This window comes from Platalea leucorodia (assembly GCF_965183815.1).
Source record: "Platalea leucorodia genome assembly, chromosome: 12".
NCBI classification, from domain to species: domain Eukaryota; kingdom Metazoa; phylum Chordata; class Aves; order Pelecaniformes; family Threskiornithidae; genus Platalea; species Platalea leucorodia.
Window position 1 is genome coordinate 9,424,144 of NC_138834.1, and position 17,124 is coordinate 9,441,267.

At 53.3% G+C, this 17,124-nt stretch overlaps 1 protein-coding gene across 1 annotated transcript in view; it reads left to right on the plus strand.

Annotated features, from left to right (window-relative positions):
• MYO18B (myosin XVIIIB) overlaps nucleotides 1-17,124 on the plus strand; it is a gene marked incomplete at both ends in the record, with an annotated part of 75,982 nt that overhangs the window by 55,029 nt on the left and 3,829 nt on the right. The window contains 3 exons of the mRNA XM_082324857.1: nucleotides 9,765-9,898; nucleotides 11,116-11,157; nucleotides 11,912-12,073. Coding sequence (XP_082180983.1) covers nucleotides 9,765-9,898; nucleotides 11,116-11,157; nucleotides 11,912-12,073 — 338 coding nt within the window. The remainder of the gene's footprint in view (nucleotides 1-9,764; nucleotides 9,899-11,115; nucleotides 11,158-11,911; nucleotides 12,074-17,124) is intronic.

Below are 17,124 nucleotides of genomic sequence, written 5' to 3' on the forward strand. Positions count from 1 at the left end.
AGTCTGAAAGCGATTTTAGAGGCACCTCCCTGGAATAAGACACAAAACCCCATAAACAGACAAACTCATAAGCCAATACGGAGGGTCTGGCTTTATCCAGACACCCCGGCATTTGGGGTTGCCTGGCATCTGGTGCAGCAGGAGGAAGGAGCCAGGCAATCCCTGCAGTGGGTGAGCTCCCCCAGACACATCACACCAGCCCCAGGTTTCTCCCCGCCGGCACGTGGCGATTGCTCCGCAGGAATCAGGGCTCCGTGAGCCCACCGCAGCGCGGCCGCATCGGGAGCCAGAGGCTGCTGCACAGAACATCGCAGCATTCCCTGGGAGCAGAGGCGTTCCCCCAGACTGTGTGTACTCTTCACAGCGCTTAAATAAAACATTGCGGGAGAGCTGTGATCGCAGAACCCAGCCGTGCTTGTTGAGGGGCTGGCAGAGAGCATCAATAGTTAATAGAAAGCCTCTTACGGCTCTGCTCCTGTTAAATCCCCCATCAATTATAAATACTGCATGAATTATTCACTTAACATTACTTAAGTCATGGTCTGCACCTAACAATTTTTTTTTTATTTATTTAAATAAAGTCGCGAAGTTGTGGACTTGCCACACACTGTCAGGGTTTAAGCAATGCATCGAAGATACAAATTCATTGTATAGATTGGGTTAGAAATCCCATCTTGTTTCCTGGGGTCCTAAAAGCTGGTGCCTGCATATAATGTATTTTATTCTCACAGGTCATATTTATCAGTGGTGGAGGCACTTGAAAATCCTGTCCCACCATCCCCATACCTGCAGCCAGGCTCAGGACAGCTATTTTCACCCCTCCCTCATTTTCAGCCCAGCTTTGGGCAGTTGGGAGGCAGACTCATGCCATTCACAAGCAACAGGGAAAATCCAGCAAGAAGCAGGGATGGGAGCTGGAGAGCTGGCTGCCAGGCAGATGGCTCTGCCTTATGAATTTTGTAAGAGGAATGGGTTTTGAACACTTTCCAAGCCCAGTGCCATCGCAGCGAGGGAGGCATGTTTTCTAATGGCGGGGGTAGTACTTGGCCCTGGTTGTCTCTGTCTTTGCTCTGGTTGCATGTACTGAATTTCCTCCATGGAACTGTAGCTCCTCTTTTGATAAAATCTGGATCCCAGCCTGCAACAGCTCCTTGTTTCTCAGCTGCTGTGCTGACACCCAGAGCTTGAAAGGCTAGACCCAGCTGCCTGGTCTCCTTGGGCCACAGCAGAAACTGAGTCATAGCGAGAAGCGAGAGATGGATTTCCAACTTAGAGTCATTCCTGGGGAGCTTAAAAACAAGACCCGGTCTCTTCACTCATTGCGTACACACACGCACTCGTGCTTGTCCTGATACAAGCGTCCCTTGGTGAAGCTGCACAGAGTGCTGCAGGGAAGGATGGAGCAGGGGCTGGGGCCAGGCGTGCAGGGCGGGGGTGTGTAGGGCGATGAGCTGCCGTCACTGTGGCTGGGACCAGCCACCGGCTGGGATCTCCCTCCTGACACTGCTGTTAGGGCAGGATGGTGCTGGGTGCTGGGCACAGCTCCTGGCTTCAGTGCTCGGGACCTGATGCTGGAGATGGGTAGATGGTCCATCAAGAGCATCGAGGAGACAAGGGTGTGTTTGCAAAAGGCATCGTCTCAGCTGCTTTGGGTGTCCACAGCCATCACTGGAAGCCCTGGGCAGGGACGCTGCTTGAGGACCCTGTCCCATGCCTTGCCTTGGTGGGGCTGCTTTCACAGAGCTTCTGGCAGAGCATCTCCCTCCTTACCTGCAGGTTTGCTGCAGCGAGGGGGGAGATGCGAAGTAATAAGCCAGGATGCACTAATTCCACCTTTTAGAAAGTAATTCTTCCAGGAGGTGCCAAGCAATAGCTAAAACACTTAAAGAAGCTTATGTTTCTGTAAGGGGGTACCTATGGCTGTGCTGCTGATGGCTGAGTTGCCTCTACAGCTTGGATTTCATGGGAGAAATCAAGCAGCTGCTGGAGACTGGGATGGGAGCTCAGCCACAGGCAGCAGCCCCAGGGTCCCTCCTGCCCTGGAGAGCTGGGTGCCTCCTGCCCATGTGGGGCACCTTGCTGAGACGCCCAGGGAGAAGCAGGGGCTGATCCTGCTGGGATGAAGCCCCGGCTGCAGAGGTGCGTACCAGGGACCTGGCTGGCCTCGCTGCGTCTCCTCCAGCTGCCCTGGACGGACAGCCAGCTCTGCTAAACCCCCCGAGCTCCCGCCGCTGGGGCATGTCATGGGGGGCTTGCGGGCACTATTTTAAAATCAGGTTTCTTTAATGAAGCTGTGAAATTCATCAGCGTAATAATTAACTATTTTTACTGAAAACTGAAGTACAGGTGTGAAGATATTCTTCACACTTTTTTTTTTTAAAAAAGGTGAGAGTGACAGCGTAAATAACCTTTTTTTCTAGTTCTTAGGACGGCAGATCTCCTGTGTAATGCAGCCCTGTTATTGCCATGCAGTCCAGCATGCTGTAGAACATTACAGCCTGATCTCTATGATTTTTTTTTCATTTGCAAGCTTTAAAGATTTTTTGGTGCTTTCAGTGAACTGGAGAAGTGAAGCAGGAGCCGTTTGTGCCTCCAGCCGGGAATGCCGTGCTCCCGCCCAGGCAAACCTACAGCTCCCAGCAGGGTCCCAGCCAAACCCTCTGATGTCTCCACAGCCCTTGACCCCAGCACAGCCCAAGCCTGGGTCTTTCCGAGCTGCTCTTTTCTTTAAAAGCTAATGACTTTGACTAAGTGTAATGACAATTATCATCAAAGGGAGCCAGTCCTTAGAGGTGAGGTTGGGTGATGGAGGAGCCACGAGTGAAAACTTGACCATATGCGCTAATTAGGCCTGTTGTACAGCAGGCATGTGATTTCTGGTTTGCCATTAAAGAAGTAAATTCTGCAGGAAATCATCAGCGCTTGTGGCTGCTCAGACCAATTACCGGTAACACCGGTGTTTGTGAGTGCAGAAAGAGCCGCTCACCCCGTCTCACTTGAGACTTCAGCCTTAGAAATTTTTGTCACTTCAAACTTTCTGAAAACCTGCGAGTTAATTACTTAATTAAAAATAATAATGATTGATGAATACTGCAGGTGTACGCTAAATTATTCAAATAGAAGCAATCCAAATTGGACTAATTAGATTACACTTCACTTCAGGTGGATGGGAGCTTGCAAAGGTTATGTTGTGACAGCAGAACCACAAACAAAAATAAAAGACGGCGACGAGGACGTGGCGCTGGATGCTCTGCGGTGTCTGCCTTGGCATCCTTTATAGTCCCATAAATTATTTCACTACTGTTTTTGCTTAGCTCTTTTTAACTTATCTTCAAATGCTTCCGAGACAAAATTAGATGAAAAAGAAAGTCTTAAGAAAAAGAGATTTTAGAAATCCTTTTCCAGAGAAGCAATGAAAGCAAAGCCAGGATGTGGAGAGACGGCGGGGGGGTGGGGGTAGGAGGTAGGGAGCTGCCAGCTGCGATGTCCCCTCTCCCCCTGTGTCCAGGTGGGCTCTGGCCAGGGGCTGAAACACCTCCAGCTGCCTGCTGGTGCCCCCTGCACTGTGCAGGCTGCCGAGGGCTTGAGCATCTCTTTCTGGCTGTTGGAAAAGCCCGCTGGCAAACCGCAGGAGGAAGACCCAGCGATGCCTGGGGAGTCGGTGGGCAGCGGGGTCTGGCCTGCTGGCTGTGCAGGGGCAGAGCGGGGCGGCACCCCCCCCAGGAGTGGGGAGCCCCCCGGGAGCTGCCAGCCCACGTCTCCTCCTGTTCTTGCTGGCTGTCCTTGCCTGGTGCAGCCGGCGCTTGTCTTGGCCTCTTCCGCCACGGCACTGGCTGCCTGCTGGGTGACAGCCCTGCTGCCATGCCATGCCGGTGGCAGGATGCCGTGGTGCCAGGGGCTGTGCCCTCACTACTCCTCCCTTGGCTTTCTCTTGTCCGGGTACCCACAAAGTGGCAGCGATGATACCCCCTTTGCAGCAAGCCTCTTCCTTTCCAACCCAAATCTTTTGCTTTCTGGCCCCTCTCAGTAAGAGCAGGTGGTGCCATGAGAGGGGCCGGTGGGCGTCCAGGGACTGCATGGGCTTTGCACAGGACAGGTGCAGAGGGGCCATAGCAAACGCATGGAAAGGTAGCCAGCAGGCCAGACCCGCTGCTGAGCACTTGGCTCTGACACTTGGAGTAGGAATTAAATTTTTTGCAGTGTAACTCATATTGTCAGGGTCTTTCCAGCATGGATGTGCAGCAGCATCCTCCTGTGAGCCCCCCAGGCAAGGGCAGGAATCCAGGCTGTGAGCACCAGCATCTCGGCATGGGTTTGCTCTGTGCTGACCATCGCCAAGCAAGCTCTCGTCCCCCTTGTCTTGAGAGGGCCTTTAATTTAGGCTCCCTGTCAGCAGATATTAACCTCAGCTTTCCAAAGTAAATGCTTTTGTTCTGCCAGGGGACCAGTGCCGTTGGGTTTTGGGAGTGCTGTGCTCTGGTGTGATCTGTCTGCCGATATGCTGTGAATGGGAGAATCTAATTTGGAAATGTATGCAAAACCAGGCAGAACATATATTTTATTTATTGATTATAAAATATACATCAGGCAGGTTTTCTGAGATGGTCAGGCTGGTGTCTGCTGTGCATGACTGACTGGTTTGGTGGAAGGAGCCAGATATGCTGGTGCCAGCAGGGACCGGGGCTTAATGGCAGAGGATGCTCCTGAGCCTGTGTAGCAGAAGTGCTCCCGGCCCCCATTTGGGAAGCCGGAGCACCTTTCCCTGGGCTCACAGCTGGTGCCACGTCCCTGTCTCTCCCCGTGCCACGGCTGGGTGCGTGGGCAGCTTCCTTGCTGGTCAGCAGGATGGGCATGGTAGGGCTGCTCCAAACCCTGCAAAGCAGGAGAGAAATTAGCAGAGCTTTTCAATGAAAAATCAACATACACGTGAAGCAAAGAACCATTAGTTCTGCTTCACCATCTCTGGTTTGTGGCAGTAGCTGTAGCCCCTTTTCTGGAGCACTGGGGCTTTTGGCAAGTCTGGTACCTGCTGCTTTGCAAGGGAGAAGGCAATAATCTTTGCTTTTCCATGGGGAAGGAGGGAGCGTGCTTCCCAGGGCTGGTGTGAGCAGCTGATGGGGAACCCGTTGGAAATGCAGTCCTGCACCCGGACCCTTCCCAGTCAGCAGCTCCAGCGCTGGCCCCTGGCTGGCGGCTGTGGGGTTCCTACCCGGGGCAAGCACCACCCCTCGCCTGCAGGACACCTTTTGGGGAGGCGCTGGGCTTCCACGGGGCAGCCCTGGCACTGCTCCTGGTGGGCAGTGGGCTGGCAAGAGCAGCCTGGCTAAGGATGGGGATGAAATCCCCCCATGGATCAGTTTGCCATGCAATGCCTATTAGATCCCTGTAGAGGCTAAAGAGTAGCAAAAGAAGAAATCTCATAAACAGTTGGAAAATTGCTGCCTTACTCCCCAGGCATTGTGCAGCGTGAGGGCAGCTGCTCCAGCCTTCACCCCCTCCTTGATTAGGTAGAAAGGACTGATTCCCCTGACAGCTGTTGCTTTATAAGCCCCATTCATCAGCGTGGCTCCTCTGATTGCAGCCCCCCCCCAGCAGCTGTCTGGGTTCCCCATCATCATCAGTGCCAGCCGGAGCACGGGGGCTCTGATAACGGGCCATTAACGATGAATAACTCAGGCAAAATGATGTGCAAGTCACCTTTCATCCCCCCAGGTCCAGCCGCAGCGCGGCGTATCACTCCGGTTCCCGGCAGCCTCTTGATCAGCGTCGTGCATGGTTTCTTGCACATGGTGAAGAGCAGTGGCCGGCTGGCTCTGGCTGTGGCAACCGAGTCACAACGTGCAGGGAAGCCGGGAAGCAGGGGAGCAGGTCCCTTCGTGCTTGGGTGAGGTGGGGCTTTGCTGAGCAGGGAGGTGCTGGTGGGGTGCAGCAATGCTGTCGCCCGGTGCCTCTGCAGCTGGGTGATTTCCTCAGCTCCCAGCTGCTGCCCGGGGTGGGGGAGGACAGGCTCATCCCCGGGGTCCGGCGGGACAGGGAGAGAGCATGGCCATGGATGCACCACTGCTCGCTGCGCTCCATGCAGCGTTTCTCTCCCAGGCAGTGCCCCTGCTTCAGCAGAGCCACAGGAACAGGCGGGTTATGAGTTTTCTCAATAAATATATTCCCCCCATTTTTTCCCTCCCGCTTTTCTGCTCAGAGGAAACAAAAAGCCAGCAATGCTCGGCAGTTCATCCTGAGTGAGGATGGAAATGCTCAGACCAGTTGCTGTATTAAAAGGGAAAATGCTTCTTGCATTTACATTTAGATTGAAACAACGTGTGTCAAAGGTGTCTAATAGCTCCCTGGGATAGCAGTGGCCTGATGCTGGGACGATTTTTGTCAGTTTATATTATGAAGATAATTGTTTGCATTTCAAATTTAATTATATTGACATAATTAGTCCCTTCCTTGAGACAATTGTATGGTACAGCTACTTTATGTTTGAGTAAAACATGAGGTGCCTCCATGCACGAGATCTGGGATCAAGCGCTGGGACGGATGGGACGTGGGGTTCGCAGCCTCCTCCCCACCGCAGCACTGTCACTATGAGCACAGAGCAGATTAACATAGCTGCTCTGTGACTGTAAGCACCGGCCTTTCTGTTTTGCACTGATTTGAGCCCAAAATGCTGAGCAGTGCGTTTACTCAAGGTGTTTCCCCTCGCTCTGCCCCTGGTCCGTCTGTGGCTCTGCTCACCTCCTCTTCCTCCTCCTCCTCGCTGGCTGCAGCATCCTGGTGAGCTGCAGATGCGCTGAGCCCAAGCTGAAAGGCAGGGCACGGAAATTGAGCAGTACTGTTTCTCTTCCCCACATCTTCTTGCTGCAGATTTATATCACCAGAACTCGCTTTACAGTAATGCCTGAGCCCCGAGGGCGAGAACTCACTTTGGGCATAGGCTTGTGCAAGTCAATCGGCAGAGAGCGAGTGCGGAGCAGCCCCAGATTTTTCTCTGAATGTGACTGGCGCTTTCCTCTGCATTTAATCAGCCCAGGTACCTGGGGTGATGACGGTGGTGACAGTACCTCTGCTGGAAGGAGTCTGTTTTAGCAACATCGCTGGGCTTGAGCAGTGTCAACTCTTGTTAAGAAGCAGGTATTTTCAGGCTTTTACATTCAAATTGACACTCGGGTGGCATGTAGGCAGGGGACCCCAAGGTTACCCACAGGGCGTAGCGCCCATGGCCATGCAGTCCCCAAAGTGCCCCTTGTGCCCTGCGCAGCCCCCTCCCAAGGCTGCTGGGCTCCTCCCTGCCATTCAGCATGGGTGCCATGGACCATGGGTGCCCAGGGACCAGGGCATCCCTGGGGGGAGCTGGGCTGGAGCCCCAGCTTGGCAGGATCAGCCCTGCGGTGGTCCGGTTTCTTTCGGTGCTCCCGTGGCTGTCATGCGGAAGGCAGCAGGGTCGTGGGGACCCCACCAGCCACTGGGACATGCTGTTTGCTGCTTTTGCAGCTGCACCTGGGGGATTTTGCTTGTCAGCAGCCAGAGGAAGCAGGGTCCGGGTGCCGGCAGGGGTGCGCGCCGCTGTGTGCCCGGCTGCCTCCCTGCCAGTTACTGTCAGGTTAATAATAGCAGAATGGAGGAAAGGAATTAAATGCAGCCACTGAACTATATTTAATTTGCGCCGTATCCTGGAGCCGAGGAACTAGTTCAATAGAGACTCTTATCAGCCGGTTTGAAGGGCTGAGCTTTTTATCTAGTGGTCGTTTTACTGTCTGGTCTCGCAGTCACAAATAGCTGAATACAGGCACGTAGCGAGCCGAGGCTCAGGGCTCTCTCTCCTTGGGCTTTTCTTCTCTCGGGGGTCAGCGTTTCACTGTGTGTCCCAGCTGCTCATGGGGCCGACCCCAGCCTAGGGAGCTTCTCTGCTGCCCGGGCAGTGAGCCATCCCCACGCGACTCGGAGCAGTTTCCACGACAAAACGGGTCCTTTCCACCCTCTGCATTTGCCTGAGCCAGGAGCGAAGCAATAAGCTTGGAAACCCTGAGTTTCAGAAAGCTTCTTGGCAGCGTTCAGGGTTTTACCAATACTAGTGCATTTCTAGAAGCAACTGTGATGCTGTGCAACCCGAACTGGGATATTTCTTTGCATGTTTTTATGAACTGAAATGCTCTTCCCTCAGGCCCGCGTGCCCGGTGATCCCAGGGCTTTCATTATTTACTCTGACAGTCTGCCGGCTCCTGCGCTGTGGCCTGTCGCAGCCCGTGCTGCAAATCATCTCTCACCTTGTCACCACCGAGATGGCAATTTTACAGCTGGCAGCTTCAATCATGGTGAATTTGCAGCTCGTGCTCACTCTCCTTCTCTCTCTGCCATGTTTCCTTCCTGGCTGAAAGGACTTGGAATCTGATGAACATGGTGTGAAAGGACTTGGAATCTGATGAACACGGTGGTGCCCAGCTGTGGCGGGCGGGCAGTGCCGGGTCAGCATCCTCGGTGCACTGTGAGGCTGCCTGGCCGTGGGTGATGCTGGGTCCACGGAGCCATACGGGTTGTGCTGTTTGTCTGGCTCTTCCTCCCTGTAGTTTAAATTATGAATGAAGTTTCTGGTTTTTCTTATCTGCTCCAGCATTTCTGGAAAGAGCTTCATTTCCAAGCAGGTGTGTGGTGTGTGTGAGTGGAGGAGCAGCCCCGAACACCCGGGAGCATGCCCGCAGTCTGTGCCCCGCTCTGTCCCTGGCAGGGACATGGTGCTCTCACACCGGGTGCTTTTACATGTTCCATACAGGGTGGGGGGGTTAATGTTTATGTTAATTATGTTAATGTTATTAATGTTTTAATGTTAATACTCATTTGGTATATTGGCGTTACATTTCGATTTAGCAGAGCGATACAACGATGTATTGAAATCACAGCATGGGCACAATACAGCAATTGCAACATACACCCGAGTCACTACACAGGCATGATGCCCGTCCCCAGTCTCTAAACACTCACCGCCACAGCGCTGGGCATGCCTAGCTGCCAGGAAGGGATGTGTGGGTTGAAGCCAGCTCAAGCCAGTTGCTGTCTTCAGAGTTTGTTTTATTACTTGTCCAGGTTTTATACAGGCTGCCCAGGGAAGAGTCCCCATCCCTGGAGGTATTTAAAAGAGGTGTAGATGTGGTGCTCGAGGACATGCTTTAGTGGTGGACTTGGCAGCTCTGGGTTAATGGTTGGACTTGATGATCTTAAAGGTCTTTTCCAACGTAAATGATTCTATGATCCTATGATTCTATATTCTATATTGAGCTGAGGTACATATATGCTTCCCCCATGATAGTCTGGCTGGCTCAGGAAGACATTACCCTCTACTAATTAGAGAGCCAGGAAGGCTGTTTGTACAACCTGATGATGCCCTGGTGCAGCCATGTGCCTAAAACCAAGGTCACCCTCCCCCCCCTGGGGTTAAGTTTGGTTTCTGCACAGTAATTGCTGCTGGCTCCTTACATTCTGCCCAGCGCCCGGGATTTTTGGCTCATCTCCTCTGAGCCTTTCTCCATTGTGAGGGATGTTGGTCAGTCACGAAGGGGTTCAGCTTCACTTGCGCCTCTTCTTGTGTAAGATGAAGTTTGCATTTTACAAGCTATTGCACACGCAACAGGGTGCAGTGGCGGGTAGCAAGCCCTGGCAGGGCACAGAGAGCACTGGGGTGGGGGGAATTTCAGCAGACGCCTTGCTTGCCTGCTCCGCGGTTTGGGGTGCCATGTCAGGGTGCAGGCGCTAACCCGGTACCGTCTGTGCAGGAGCAGCAGCTGGTGGAGCTGGCGGCGGTGCGGCAGGTCCTGCAGGCTGACCTGGGGACCTCCATCCGGCGCATCGCCGACCTACAGGTGGCCCTGGAGGAGCTGCGGTCCAGCGACGACAGCGATGCCGAGAGGTGAGGCGAGGAGCGCCAGGGGCTGGGGTGCTGTGGAGGGGCAGAGGGGCAGGCTCAGTTGTTTTGTGGTGGGGAAGGACACTGCACTGTGCAAGGGCGATGTGAGGGTGGCTGTAGCTGCACATCTGCATCCTCGAGCGTTTTCGCTGCAGCAGCACATGTTTATGGACAAGAAACTTCACGTTAATGAAAGGTTTCATGAAAAAGTGTCACCCTTAAGATCACACTGTGTGGCCCAGCTTAAAGTAAGCAAAAAGGGTGGAAATAGCCCCATTCGCAGAGTAAGGTCCTGTCCCTAGCAGCGTGGCATGCTGCCACGTGTCAGCGGGTGCCCCAGCACTGGATTTATGGATTGAAAATCCTGCACTTTGTTCGGCCATGGGAGCTGGGGGCCTGGAGGAACCAGTGAAGCTGGGCGGATTGGGTAGAGGATTTTACTAGGAAAAAATGGGAAACAAATTCCGGTGAATTTTTCAGGTGTTATTTCTACAGGCCTCCAATTTTCCCCTCTGCTACACTGCTAAAGGGGTATCGTGACAAATGGAGACAAAATAGATAAATGCATTTATAAAAAAAAAAAAAAGCAGAGATGTGCTTGTCACCATGCCATGAGAAGAGATTTTCTTTATGTAGTGATTAAACCAGGGAAGGGTGAGATAGAAACCGTGAGCTGAGAAATTTGCTTCTTCAAATAAAAAAGTGATTTCCAATACAATTGACACATTAGCGGGAGGTGAGACCTGCTTCCCAGCAGGGACCTCCGCAGCTGCTGCGTGCAGGAAAAGCGGTGTATTTTGCTCCCTGCCCTTCGCCAGCGCAGGCACAGCAGAGGTGTTCCGAGAGTGCAAATGCAACATATGCTGCCGCAGCACCCATCTCTGTGATGGGGGGGCATGCGCTGGGGTCCCTCTTGCAGCCCATGGCCTGAAGGGTGCAGGGAGCAGGTGAGGGGGTCTTCAGCCTTGCAGTGTGCTGGGAACGGCCCTGCCGATGCCCCGGTCCCTGCTGCAGCTCTGCTCGGGCTGTTGGCAGGGAGGGTATGTTGCCCAGCTCAGGGAAAACCCTGCTCCGATTGTACCAGCAGCAATAGCAGCAAGCTTTGATACAGTTAGTCTGGGAAGTTTTCATCTCATCAGACCTGCGCAGTGGCTTTGGGGAGGCCGTGCATGCCATCGGCAGCACCACGGCTGACTCTGTCTTTTGTCCCTTGGTTGCAGCGTGCAGACGGCGCGGGAGTCGCTCTGCTCCAGGAGGGAGACGTGAGTGAGCCCTGGGGAGCTGCCAGCTGAAGGGCAGGAGCCTGCACTGGCTTGTGTGATGGGTTATGGACCACCAGCTGCCCGCAGCCTGCCGAGGCACCACGCTCCACTCGGGCACAGATGGGCTTTCGGATGCGCTGGCTCTGTGTGCCCCCCGTGCCTGTCGACCTGCTCACTTTCCCTGGGAGCCTTGTCTGTTAAACTGGGTGGGATGCACTCATTCCTTCAGGCTGTGCTTTGAGAATACGAAGCTGATCTCTGGCTTTGAAGGAAAACTGAGATCCTAAAGGATTTAATCTGCTGCAGCTGGAGTGTGGGCTCCCGGCGGGCGGGCAGGGGTAGCTCCGGACCCAGGGAGCCCAGGGGTGCGTAGGGCACAGTGGAGTGCCCGGGGTCACACTGGGTCTGTCACTGCAACTCCAGTCCCGGGGCACTGCAGGCAGCAGCAGAGTTTTCCTGCCCACTGTCTGCAGGCTACAGGGCACTTGTAAAAGCATGAGGGAAATAGTTAAATGGCAGCAGCAATGGCACAAGGACCAGGTTGCCTGGAAAGGTCTGTTTTATCCAATCTGTGCCGGTACCATAAAACAGCCAGAGTAGAGCCCACCAGCTGGAGCTGCCTTTGCTGGAGCTGTGGAGGAGCCCCCGTCTGTGCCCAGCCTCACCCTCACATGTGCCCCAGGACCCCTTCCCAGTGCCAACAGCCCTCTTGCCTGTGCTTGCAGAGCTAAAGGGGTCTCATCTCTTCCCACAGGGACGCCTGCTCCAGCATCGGCTCCACGCTCAGTCTGGAGCCCACAGAGAGCATCAAGTCCTGGCCGGGGTCATCCATGGGCTGGTCTTCTCCATCAGGTGCCAGCGTGGCCGGGAGCCTCTCATCACAGTTTGTCGGCAGCCGCAGCACCCAGGACCCAAGGTAAGGGACCCCCAGCCCGTCCTGGGCACGGCCACCTCCAACGGTGACAGAGGCACGGCTGCTCCCCCTGCACAGGCCGCCCGCCGCAGCTTTCCTCCAGGGAACCAGCAGGCGCTTGGTGCCAGCTCCAGCATCTTGCAGATGCATGGAGGGTAGAAAAATATCTTGCAGGAGCAAGCCATCACAAAGGTATTTTAAACTCTCCTGTATTTTTATAAAAAAAAAAAAGTGTGAGAGGCAGGAGTAGGCTGCAGGCAGTGCTGATTTCCCAGAGTTCAGGTGCAGAGAGGTGGCTGCGGGCACCCTGCCCCATCGGGGTGTCAAGGACAGCAGGCAGAGCTGTCAGCCCCAGCAGCTGCTCTCCCATCACAAGCGTCTGCATGGCCTGATCCTGCAGCCCAGCAGGCAGGTGCTGCTTGCTCTCCTAGCTCCTGTCTGCCAGGGGCTGTGGCTGCTCGCAGCCCCTCGAATGGGGGGAAACATGCAGTGGGTGCAGCCCATAACTCCCTCAGCAGAGCCGAGCATCCCAAACCACTGTGTATCCTCAGGGGCTCCCACATACTCTCTTTGGCTTTTATTTTCCCATGGGAAAAATACAGTCACCCTTTACAGATGACAGATCCCACAGTGCAGCAAGGAGCACCGCGGTGGCACCACTGCAATGCCTGCAGCTGCTCGGGGACAGGGAAGCCCCCGCGGCTCATCCAGGGGTGCTGCAGATGCTGGCCCGGGGACGGCGGGTGCCTCAGCCGTGCTCCTTTCAGGACATGCAGAAAGGAGGTTGGGGGGACCCATGGTATTTAAGGTCAAAACATCAAACCAAGGAAAGTAGTTGCTGCCATGCCAGGATCAGTGAAATGCTAGATGAAAGTCACTACATCAAAAACATGCTTCAAGCAGTATAATATCCCTTGATGTATTCTCTAGAGATAATTTAAAGTGGTGATGCAGCCTATTTGAGGATTTGTATGCCATATGCTCGCCTTTCACTGCTGAGGAAACAGTATGCATTTATACAGTTCTAATATAAAATATGTTAATTTTTGATGGTAATGCTAATGGGCTGTGAGGGAGTTGGAGAGTGGCCCAAGCACTCGCATGGCCAAACTGCTTTGGTTCGGCTCCTGCTGCCGCGCCAGGGTGCTCGGCAGCAGAGCTGCCCAGGGCTTGGCGGGTGCCCAGGTACCCAGTCCGAATCAAGGCCACCTCACCCGGGTGCCTGTTGGAGGGACCCTCCAGCCCAGAGACAAAGCCACAGTTTTACAGCCCGTCCCCAGCACCGCAGGGTTGCAGACAACCCGGTTCTTTGTGTTTCGTGTCTGAAGCAATTGCATGGGTTGAGTTTTGAAAAGCCCTGTAAATCAGGGTCTGGTCGCTGTATTCCAGAAAGGAGGTGGTGGGGACAGGGAAGTCATGGGGTCTCCTCGGAGGCTTGGGAGAACCACAGGTAAGCAGAGATGGAGCTTTGAGTCCCGGGGCTGGGAGCAACGCGGGGCTGAAGTGGCTCCAGAGAGCATCATCCCCATGTAGGGAAGGTGGTTTCTCTACTTTGCATGCAAAGATCTGCAAAGCAATAGCCTTGTAACAAACAGAAGCACACTTTTTTGCATAACGCATGATCTGTAGCGTTGATTGCCGTGGAATGTGGTGGCAGCTGGCAGTGCATGCAGGTGGAAAGACTGACCAGCCGAATTCAGGGTGGGCAGGGCTGGTGGTACCCCTGCCTGCAGCCCTGGCAGTACCCCTGCCTGCAGCCCCTGACTTGGGGCCTCCCCGCCACACTGCTTTCCCAGGGATGGTGTATTGGAATGGGCGTCACTATTTTCCCAGCTTTTCCCCCCATTTTCCGCAGAACCAGGTTGGGGGCTGGGCTGACACACAGCACAGCTCCCTGAGGCACCCGCTTGCTCTCTGTTGATGTGCAGGTCCATAGACAGATGCTCCAAGTCAAGAGGGTTTGATAGGGTTTGCAGACTGCCATTTCATTGCGGACATTAGTATGAAGCTCCCTGCTCTCGTTCTGGCAAGATCTGTCCCCACTGCATTGACCTGCTTTGTACAGTAAAATAACTATTGCCAGAATTCATTTTCTGAAGAGCAAGTCCCCTGGCAGGGGATACCTTGAGCATGCTGGAGCGGTTTGAAGCAGTCCATTGCTGATACAAGGCAGAATTTATGGGTCGTCAGGCAGGGCTGGGACCTGTGGGGAGGTGATGGGTGGGAGCCCTGAGAGCGGCCAGCTGAGGTCGCTGGGACCCCACACCCATCAGTAAAGTGATTCCCTAGTACTGCTTAGGGGGTTTTGGTCCAAATGACCCAACTCTGATCATAAATGACTGGCAGCAAATCAGGAGTTATGGCTAATATCACATTTCTGAGCTGAAACACACTGGATTTATAATAAAAGAGCAGGTATGTAGGTTTGGGGATTAATAAAAATAACTTACTGGGCTGACCGTGGCCATTGTGAGAGGCAATTTGCACCTGGACCTGGAAATAGTGTGACAATCTGCCTCTGTCCTGGGGGTCACGAAGAGGCAAATTGCAAATCCTGGTGTCGTAGCTGTGTTTGGCTTCAGCTAATCTAAGATGGAAATATTAGACAGGAGGCTATATGAAATGCAAACAAACAGACGATGAGACTGGTAAGGTAATAAAAATGAGATCAGTGAAACGAGCTCTTCCTTATTAAGATTCCTTTGTCTTACACAAGCACCCAGTAATGAAAAATGAATCTTCCTAGCATTCGCTTCTCAGCACTACATATGGGATATTTCCTGAACAAACAGCTGCCAAAAGCCAGAGGAAAGCATAGAAGGCTGTTATTGTCAGTGTAGTGTACAGGAATGAGAGATTTGATTAACGTTTTCTTTAATTCTCTGCTATTTAAGTGCTTGTACAAAATGTTGGCCAGCAGGGCTAAGCCTCAATAAATACAGCACATTGCAGAGTTGGAATAAACTATTAGTTTTTTTCTTAGGAAGCCAGTTCAAAACTTTACGCATTTGTTCTGCCCCTCGCCAGGCGGGCCAGGGTTGCATTGCGATAGAGGAGCTGATCCTGAGGTGCAGCAGGGAATGGCCCTGCAGCACGGGGCCCTGCCTCTCCGTTCCTGCATCCCATGGCACTGCGGCATCCGCAGCCCCGGCATCACCCTGGCATCCTTCCCCCTCCTGCTTTGGTACAGGAAAGCAGGAGCCCGGGTCCCAAGGCTGGTGGGGATCCGACACGTTTATTTTTAAACATTACTGTGTCAAAAGCAAATCATTATATGAGAAACTGGGAGTTCTTCTGTAGATGATGGTGTGACAAGAAAATCCTCTTCTGACAGAAATTAGGCCAGTCTCTTTTCTCTCCCTGAAATGGAGTTGTCTTGGCTTTATTTATGAGCTACCAGGAAAAGCATCCGAGCCACACTTTCATCCCTGGTCATGTGTTGCAATGCATGTGTGGATTTTTATTGTATAAATTATTTCAACTAGCATAATTGTAATCATGTTAATTGCTATGTAATCTTCACTAATTATTGTTGTATGTCATTTGCTTTGGTGTGAATGGCATATTGCAGAACTCTGTTTGGCTTACAGATGCCTTCTGAGTTCTGCATCAGGCCCTGCTTTTGCCTTTGGCTGGGGAAAATCATCTCTGATGCTGAGGCAAGGAGCGGTGGTTTGCTCAGCAGCTGTAGCATGCTCGTGGTCCTGCCTCCTGCAGCATCACCCACCACCGGCGCTTCCTGGGGGTTATTCCAAGCCCTGGGAGTTATTGCCGGCACATCAGCCCTTAGCCTGGGATTTCTGGATGAGCAGAGGATGCTGCAGGATGGGACGGGACCATCTTGCATTTGTGCCCTGCCTCGTGAGGAGGCTTGAGTATGGCCAAGAGAAGATTAGCCATGATTTTGGGGTGGGTTTTTTTGGTAGCCATCAAGGTACAGTTAAAGGAACAAATGATGAGGATGGGGTGCTGGTACAGTGGTGTGGGGTGCAGCCACGGTGGCACAGCTTCACCGGTGACAGGGGATGGCAGTCCAGCTCCCCGGCTGCGGCAGCCCAGCAGGATGCGGCAGCACCAGCACCAGCCTCTGGGCTTGTTCCATCAGAAACCTGTTGCATGGGAGAAATTACCTTGTGGTCCTCAGGCTCCTTTTGCAGAAAGTAATTAATTGAAAGGGAGATGTGATTTCAGTGCACCCATGGCATGGGAGCAGGGGCTGCTGCCCTCGCATGTGCTGGGGCAGGCTGGTGCCGGGGTGGGTGGCAGCTCGGACCCGCCGTGAGAGGGTCTCTGGAGGTGGGCGAAGCAGGTTTTGGCTTCCTAGGAAGGGAAACGATAACAGCCTGGAAGGACCTGAGTGTTTTAGATGCTGGAAAGCAAGAGGAAAAGCATCAAAAGCAGAGAAATCCCTGCAGTGTTTCCCCATCGCGCAGTGCCTTCTTGCTACTAGTGTAAACCCGAGAAGTATTTGCATTTTCAATTAAAACCCAATCAGGTCCCATGTGAACTCACCAGGCAGCTGATGCTGCTCAGAGTTAACACGCACTGACCACGGGCCGCTGAGCCATGCCCGGAGAGATGCAGCTTCCCTGGGGAAACCAGCCCTTTCCCTGGCGTGCGTGGTTGGGCTTTGCTTGATGAATGCAGCTAATAGGAACTGTTGGGAGAGACAAGGATGGATGGGGTGGTCTTGAGCTTCAGCTCTTCTGCTGAAAACCAGGGCATGGAGAGCTTGGATGGGAGATGCTCCATTACACAGAGGTCCTTGCTGGGACCCTGGGGGCTGAGGGCTCTCGGTGGCCGGACTCGTACTAGCCATGGGAGCTGGAGGAACAATCCCGTGTTTGCAGCTCTCACTCTATTTCAGGCTCTAAAGATTTTAATAAAAATAGTAACTGTCCATCATGCTGAAGAGGACAATAAATAGCAGCATGTAAACCATCCGTGTTCACAGTCCATTAGTGTTTCTTACCTCTCCAGCTCACTTTTATCTCAGTCTTAAAAAAACAAAGAAAAATATTGAAGCTGGCTGTTTAATTTATGAAAGCCGGTTG